Here is an 8,333-nt window from a genome sequence, read left to right as displayed (position 1 = left end):
CAAACATAGAAATGTTTGCGAGCCACTCGCAGCTCAATTCCATTTCCTTTAACGTGCGGCTAGATACTTTAACAAATAAAATTTCTGTCTGTACATACATTCAGGGAATGTTTAAAGCCATACCGGTTTGTTTATACTCTTATGAATTTTATTGTGCCCGAATTAAAGAGGGGGAATGTTTTCGCTATTATCGCCGATCGATCGTACACTTGACTGAGTTTAAAGTGTGAATTTGTACTCTACGCCATAATATTGTATGATCTAATCCAATCGCACTTTTTAGTTCTCAAATTGTTTGCTAGTTTAACATATCAGGTCAACTCTATAAAGTAAAATTTTAGTTCTTAAATCTCATTCTATTAAGGAATTTGCATTGTCTTGTCTTGAGTAATTAAAAATTTAAACAAAAGCTATTGTTTTAAGTTTTTTAAATAGCAAGAAGGACGAATTAACTGGCTTAATTTCCATGACGGGCATACTTAAATGTTTTGTCAAGGCCGCACCGTACGTGCTGCCGCTGTATTATGCGGGCGTATTCTATCCGTAATGCCATTTTCACATGAGGGCAGAACAGTGAGGCAGTAAAACTGTGCAGTACTGCTATTTCTTTTTTTATTATATGGTAGCAAACGAGCAAGCTGCCACCTAAATATCTAAGGTACCACTGTAAATAAACAACCGCAATTGCAGATGTGTTGCCTACATTTAAAGAAATTAATTTGGTACCAAAGAAATTCAAGTATAATATTAGTTATAGGTCTATGTACAGCGGTTTCCGACCTTAGGCTACCGACGATGATTAGTTATAGAGCGGACAGTACGAGTGCTTTCCAATAAATAATCTTAAGTACTGCTTTATGTCACAAGTGTCAGTCTAGAAAATCGAAACTCTGTCAGTAGTGCAGTTTTTGGACGTGCGGATTGGTTCATAATGTCTTGTATATTGATATATGTGTATGTTAAATGTTTTGACCGAAATAGAACATTACTGTTTTGACAGTAAGTGTGCACTCAAACAATAGCAGTACTGCACTGTTTACTGCTCTGCCTCACTTTTCCGCCCCCGTATGAGAGTAGCGTAAGCTTGAATAATATTCAACTGTCTTTTGTACCTTTGTGAGCTGAGACGCTGGATTAAGAAGACAATGCTTGCTTCATTATCTTTTTCAACATTTCGCTTATCTTTCTTTTGTTTTAACTGTATACATATGTCCCTAGGATACAGCTCGACTTGTTGAAATTATGATTGGAAATATTATTTCAAATTATACTTTATATAATTTTGGTAATAAATAAAATAGGAGAATTTTTAGATATAAAAGAAAAACATTTAGTAATATAGTAACATTTATTCAAGCTTTATTTTAATTAATCTGAATCAAAATTGAGTTCTATTTCCTTAATACTGTAAAGCAGTCCGTTCCATCTTTTCTTCAAAAATATTATTTGTACTGTAATAAAAATAAAACATTATATTTATATTCACTAGTTTTACTGTCTTACTGAGAGGGGTTAATTTGTGTACAGTATCCCTTACTGTAGCTTTAGAATGAGAAATCTACTTAAGGGCCACTCTTAAGAGACCATTAGATGACTGTGACTTCGGCAATTAGTCTTACTATTACAGTGTAGTATTGATAATTCAAAAAAGATACTCACATATGGTAAGGTTGCTCGCTATTTATCATGAGTGATTTCAATAACTTTGATGATCTTTTCTGACGTGTTTCATCTGTACCAACGTCTTTGTTTAACATATAACCTGTAAATTATATTAATACATACAAAATATAACATACGACATTAGAATTGACTATATCATAGTTAAAAACAAGTTCTTAACATTGTAAACAAAAATCTTTCATAAACTCACTTTAACATTGAAATTGGAGAATTTCAAATTATTTTGTTATTAGCTATTTAAATAATACAATTTCAGTTTATCGTACAACTTAAAAAAATAAACATTTCCGAACAAAGCATGAAAATACATTTTAATAATCTAAATTAAAAATGGTGAAATTATAAAAAATCTTACTTTTAAATATATTCCCTCTTCTTTTCCTATATTCTTGCTGGTCATTAGGCACAACATCGGAATGCAATTGCACAGGAGTTCGATAAAAGTCTGAAAAATTAATTAAAATGTTTAAGCTTTTTTGATCATGTTTCAATTATAGTTTATTTTCAGTAACCTTATAATACCAACATAACCTTGTTTCTTCCTTCCACTAAACAAAACGTAATCACCGACCTATAGATAACAAGTCTAGTTAACACGCCCAAGATCGCTAAGCAGATACGAGTATGTAACAAAAAACTACTTATGTCCTATACTCAAAGATATATATAATTGATATAAAGACATCATATTATAATATTTAAAAAGCAATTTCTAAGTTATTAAGTTTACTCACAAAGCATCTTTTCAGGTAATGGCTCCTCCGGCAAATTGTCATCTGAACGACCGCGAGCGTAATCTGAAGTAAAAATAAATTCAATTAATTTTAGGTTTTATTTGAGAATATTTTTTATGAAAAATACTTGAAAAATTGGAGAATATTTCAATTTAATATTTTAATTAGTATGTTAAATGAAAAATGACAAATTATTGAAAAATGACTAAAGAAAAATATAAAATAAACCTTTCAACACATTTCACCAAAACATTCGAAAATAAACTTACGACAAAAGATCAACGAAAGTAAAAACAATAATAGCAGTAATCAAATTTAAATTTTTTACCTTTGTAAAAATTAAAACCATCTCTACCCAAATCCGAGCATTTCGTCGAAGGTAATACGAACATTAATATAGCCAGAAACGATAAAAATAATTGCCGCATTTTCACAAATATATTACCAAATAAACATAACTCTAGCTCTAAACGATTTATACGTGGCCGAGTAAGAAAATAAAGTGAAAGAATTTATCGGCCGCCCCATTTATATAGCGTTTTTTTCTTCATAACATAGCCGTGCGTCATAGGTTTAGTTATTGTATTCCACTTTCAGGTATAGTAGGTTTGATTTCAAATTAAAAAAAAAAAACTTGATTGTTCAATTGTTTAAATATAGTTTACTGACATAGCTCTGCCTCTCGAGATGTTTTAGGAGTTATCAAAACATTGCATTTATAAATAAAATAAACCATTGTAAATGTACTAAAATCTTTGGAATTGTCTTGTTTTATTTTTTTATAATAATATTATTTTTTGGTGTTTTTATTGTTCTTTATTGTTCAGTGTATTCTTTGTGTTGTCTATTTTTGTCTTAATTTTAAGTTTCAATTGTCTCTGAGTATTAATTCTAAATATTTTGTTTTATACTGTTTTTTCTGTACTGTACTGTTCTCTACTGTTTTTGTATACTGTTCTATTCTAGGGTTATTTGTAATTGGCGCTGCCAAATGCGCCGTAGCATACGCCAAATGAACACCTTTGCTTTTGAATAAATTAATTTATTTCCAAAAAGATGTACCTTATAAACCATTCATGCACCAATTTTCTTATATTAAATAAATTATATTAAAAATTCGTAAAAGTGAGTGAAGCTACTTTTAAATTTATCATTGTCTATAAGAAAACCTCTGTAACTTAACATCTGTGCTCGACACCGCAGTGGGCGGCCGCCCGTTCCCGACGCAACCTTTTGTCAGTGGCAGCCGAGTCAATCGTCTAACAAGAACATCTTATTCAGATGGAATCTTGAATGCCTTTTTATATAAATGATAAAGACACGGTGCAGTATTGTGAAAGGCTATCAAATAGAATACTTACGCCGTTGAAATTGGAGCGAAAAATGATTTCTACGTCAGTGGAAAGTGTCTACAATAATGTCTGTTACAAATGAATATATAATCATTAAAATGAACTAATTCAAAACAGTTATCCTTAGCCCGTTAGGTACCGACTAGTTTTAGACCTAATTGAGTCCTTCCTCATTCTAAGTTGGGCTGGATTCGCAGTAGCATATGCTCTCGCACTATCGATTGTCCACACATAAAATTATTAGTAACTATAAATTTGTTAGTATCAAAATGAACTACACTTAGGGGAATATCTAGTGTAATGTTTGAATTGTATTTTACTAGAGAACAATACTAAAATTGAGCATTTCTGTAGAGTCAAGTCATCAACTTGTCAGGAATATCTGCACTGCTGAATGTTATGTTTCTTGTTGAAGCTATATATCGCTCGGGCAGGTTTTATTACGCCGAGATAATTTAAAGCAACCGACGCAGCGAGTGTAATAATTTGAGGGAAGTGTACTGGAGCTCCTCGGGACACATTTCATTCCGTGTAATGATGTTGTTCTGCTCTCAATTTATTGTTACAGATTTATATCTACTATTCATTGTTAAATTGAAACACTGGTTATGAAAGCAGATTATAACAAACATATTTTCATTCAGGATGTGCAGCTACTTTGGGTTTCTATTGCTCCAAACTGATTTGCAAAAACATATCTATGTTTTTTTTAAGCGTATGAGAAAAATAAAAAATCATCTTGGAATATGTATTTTTATATTTCGATGAAATATGTATTTAATTTTATTAACATAATATTTTATTATTTGTGCGTAGAAGATTTGCCGATGGTCTTATGACGTCACGCGTAATCACGCGGTGTTAGTGGAAGGGGGAATCATCGGAAAACCTGCGCGCGGCTAATAGCTTTTAAATTTCTACGTTAGAACATAATAACTGTATTCTACTGTACCTTATCTTTTCTTTTTTCGTATATCCTTTGATAAATATAAAATGGACATTTTGTTCAAATTAGATTAATATTAGACCTACACAAGAATATATATTCACAAGAAGTAAAAGTTATATTTATTCATCTTAGATCCCGCTGCAATTGACGAGGAATAAACTTTGCATTTGATTTAATTAATTTTATGCTTCCTTAGTTGGAAGAGAATCCGCTCGTTTACGGCTGAGAACAGAACAGAAAATTATATAACCAAGCGTGAGTTCTGTAAGATGTTTTAAAGGAAATGATAATTTTCTTGTTTATATTTCTTTTTGGAATACCTTTATGACCTACATTTAATTAATTGTAGGATATACATTATTTAAATAAGTCAAGATAAACATATTCATATTCTGTGGTAAACATGTCACGTCATAAATATTAGTATGGTTGCATATGAGTTTTTGGTTATACTATATTTTGATAACATTGTTAGCATTATTAACGAAAGCAGTATAATAAGTTAACAATATAATATGTTAGGGAAAAGTTAAAATTGTGACTTCATTTTTATTAAGAAGCTTAATTTAAAATATTTTTTTTGTTTACATACTAAAATAGCCATTAGCGCTGTGTAGCAGTAATTAATACTAGTACATCTCTGGCCAGTTGCCAACAAGAGTACTGTCACAATAAATCAAAAGCTCTGCCAAGGTTTCCAAGATAGCTCTAATTAGTGTGTTAACTTCCAAGACCAAATTATTGTATAAATACTCGCTCGAAACAACAATTACTTTTTCGTTATCTTAGGACCATAAATCCTCTTTTTTACCTAATTTAGTACCTAATTTGTATTCGAGTTTTAATAAAAACTAATTGTAATTTTAGACTCAAAAATACAAACATATTAATTGATTTGCACTGTAGTGCGCAGTACCTATAATTAAGATTCGGAATCTTTATGATTACGATTACGTTATGAGGTTTGTAATTTCAATCTGAGTTTTTAGTTTGATATTTGACAGTACATTATAGTGAAAAATATGTAAATACACGCGGATTCTGTAGAACCACATCTTCCTTTACAGATTGATAATTTAATTCGTAATGTCACACAGAAGACTGGCGCAAAGTGGAAGAAATTCCGGGTTCCATCTAATGTGTGTGCGTGCCGGAGGCCTTATTATAGTTTTCTTTCCCTTCCCACCCTTTTTTACTAGAAAAGGATGAGAAAGAGAAGTGGATTTGATGGAGACGGGACTCCTAGGAAAGAGACATTCTCTTACTGTGCATCTCTGTGCTGTACTCCTCATCTGTCGATTAAAGGTAGTCAACGCCTCGGCAATAGCGCAATGTGTTTGGGTAGCGATCGCTTTGCTATTTCTGAAAATTTGCCCTCTTATAATATAAAAGAAACCTTTCATTTTACATAGTGTCCAATTTATCCTTTACAGTTTATTAATTTAATCGTCATGTCATCAAAATACCTAAAGATCCAGACTAATCTAGCTTTACCAGCATAATTCAAACATTTAGGAACCATTAAAGAAAATCTCATTAAAGTAAAGTCTAGAGCAACCGCAAATTGCCCCGGGAGTACAATTACATAAAGAAAGAAGCGAATAAAGTTGAGTAAAATTTAAGTGAAGCCCGTGAGGCAGCTCAGCATTTTATTGGCACCTTTATTCTAAGTTGTACGTCTCTTAACATGTAAAAGACCTATAGAAAGTTAAAACTTTCTTAAGATTTCTGCTTCAGGCTATCCTCTAAATATTTACTCCATAAATGTCTTATAGTAATTTTATTTAGAAAAATTTCAACTTTATAAGTTATTGGTTAATTTTCTTACTAATCTAATAAAATATATAAAATTCTCGTGTCACAGTTTTCGTTCCGTACTCCTCCGAAACGGCTTTGACCGATTCCCATGAAATTTTGTGAGCATATTGAGTAGGTCTGAGAATCGTCCAACATCTATTTTTCATAACCCCCCTCCATTAAGTTTTTTTTAACTGCGACCGAGTCGCGGGCGACAGCTAGTATATATTATAAATGCGTTTAGATGGATGGATGGATGTTTGTTTGAAGGTATCTCCAGAACGGCGGAATCTTGGTGAAATTTGGCACTGTTATAGAATATAGTCTGGAAGAACATAAATGCTTCTTGCAAAGTTTTATTTTAATTTCGCGCAGAGAGAGTCAGGTGACAGCTAGTATGATTAATAAAAGTGTTTAAACAGTGGCAAAGTCTACGTGAACAAGTCCTTAGACAAATTTAAAATTTATTTTCAAAATTCTAACTTATAATACGTTGATATCTACATTGTTTGACTCCTTTAACACTAGAAGCGAAGAAAAAAAATCATTTTTGATTATTTTCTAATTCCCTGTAGTGGCCCTGATAAGACCAAACAGCGTCTTGAAAACGCGGTCCTGTTTTACGTTTGCAATAAAGCGCGATAAAAACGTTTCGGCTTATTAACTTGATGTGACTCTTTATTGTTTTACATAAAAACCAAAAGATGTTAAAAGGTTTTTTTATAGTTAAAGAAAACCAAACACTATCAAATGTGTATAAAAGAATTTGTGTAATTTTTTAAATAGGTGTTAAGGTTTTTGACAAGCAAGCATACAAATCTTTGCCGTGGGTTTCACCAACAAAACATTGTCTTTTTCTAGTTGAAAAGAGAAAAATAACGGCTGTAAAATCAATATTTCTTTTTAGGCTATGGATACCTAAAACATGCTAACAATATTAATCTGATCACATTTCCCAACATTAGTCTCATTTCAGAGAAATAAATTTGATAGTCAATTATTAAAAATGAAACAATTTTCTCGGAATACATGAAAAAATCTCAGTAAATGAAGTTTACGTTTTAGTTAAATCTTATGAAATTCATAGAAAACTATAAGATAATTAAATACTTTTTTTTTAAAGACATAATAAAAACATTCCTGTTATTTAAAATAAGTGTCTATGTTCGAAAGACACGAGATTCATACCACGATTGGACTTTTTGAGCTCTCCATCAAGGTGTCTCCTTATCCCGGTAAAAGTAATAGTTTTTGTTATAACCATTAATTAAAAACAAATAATTCAACAAAAATAAGTTTTAAAGCTGTAGTATCTTTAATACATCTCTCGAGGAGCATAAAACAATTTACTTTCGTATGAAAGTGAAAGGAGTTCCCAACTTGAGTACTCGAGTACCGTTCAACGAAGATCGAAGTTTTGAACCAAAGTTCTAGCAATTTGTGTTTCGGATCTTTGTATATGAGCTCACTGAAGGAACTTGTTCTGACAGTTGCTCCATCGTTAAACTCTACTCCTTTTACTTAACGTTTACAAATAATTTGATTTCAATAGAGAAATTCTCACAATGTTTATTACTTGAAATTTTAGAGTGAACATGTTGCTATGTAACGTCATTGCAGTTTTAATTATGTGGTTAAAAAAATTGGATATGAAAAAGATATGTTTACTAATATTTCTTTCAACATTTCAAACTATGCGTATCACTTGTGCGAAAATATAGTTAACAACAATCAAATGGCGGATTTGAAGCTTTGCTATGTATTTAGATATCCATATATTACATAAAATAAAATTGTGAAAAAATTCAAGTTCAAAAC

General features: G+C 31.2%; 1 protein-coding gene across 1 annotated transcript; it reads right to left on the bottom strand.

Moving 5' to 3' along the window:
- Positions 1–1,364: 1,364 nt before the first annotated feature.
- On the bottom strand, positions 1,365–2,883 carry LOC106711497. The gene is made up of 5 exons (XM_014503817.2): positions 2,746–2,883; positions 2,418–2,480; positions 2,039–2,128; positions 1,660–1,762; positions 1,365–1,451 (listed from the first exon to the last, which is right to left on the bottom strand). The coding sequence occupies exons 1-5, from the start codon at positions 2,843–2,845 to the stop codon at positions 1,400–1,402; spliced, it is 408 nt and encodes a 135-aa protein (XP_014359303.1). The 5' UTR covers positions 2,846–2,883; the 3' UTR covers positions 1,365–1,399.
- Positions 2,884–8,333: the final 5,450 nt, after the last annotated feature.

Source organism: Papilio machaon, chromosome 9 (assembly GCF_912999745.1).
Source record: "Papilio machaon chromosome 9, ilPapMach1.1, whole genome shotgun sequence".
NCBI classification, from domain to species: Eukaryota; Metazoa; Arthropoda; class Insecta; order Lepidoptera; family Papilionidae; genus Papilio; species Papilio machaon.
The sequence above is the reverse complement of the archived record's forward strand: the minus strand, read 5'-3'. Positions and strand labels throughout refer to the sequence as shown.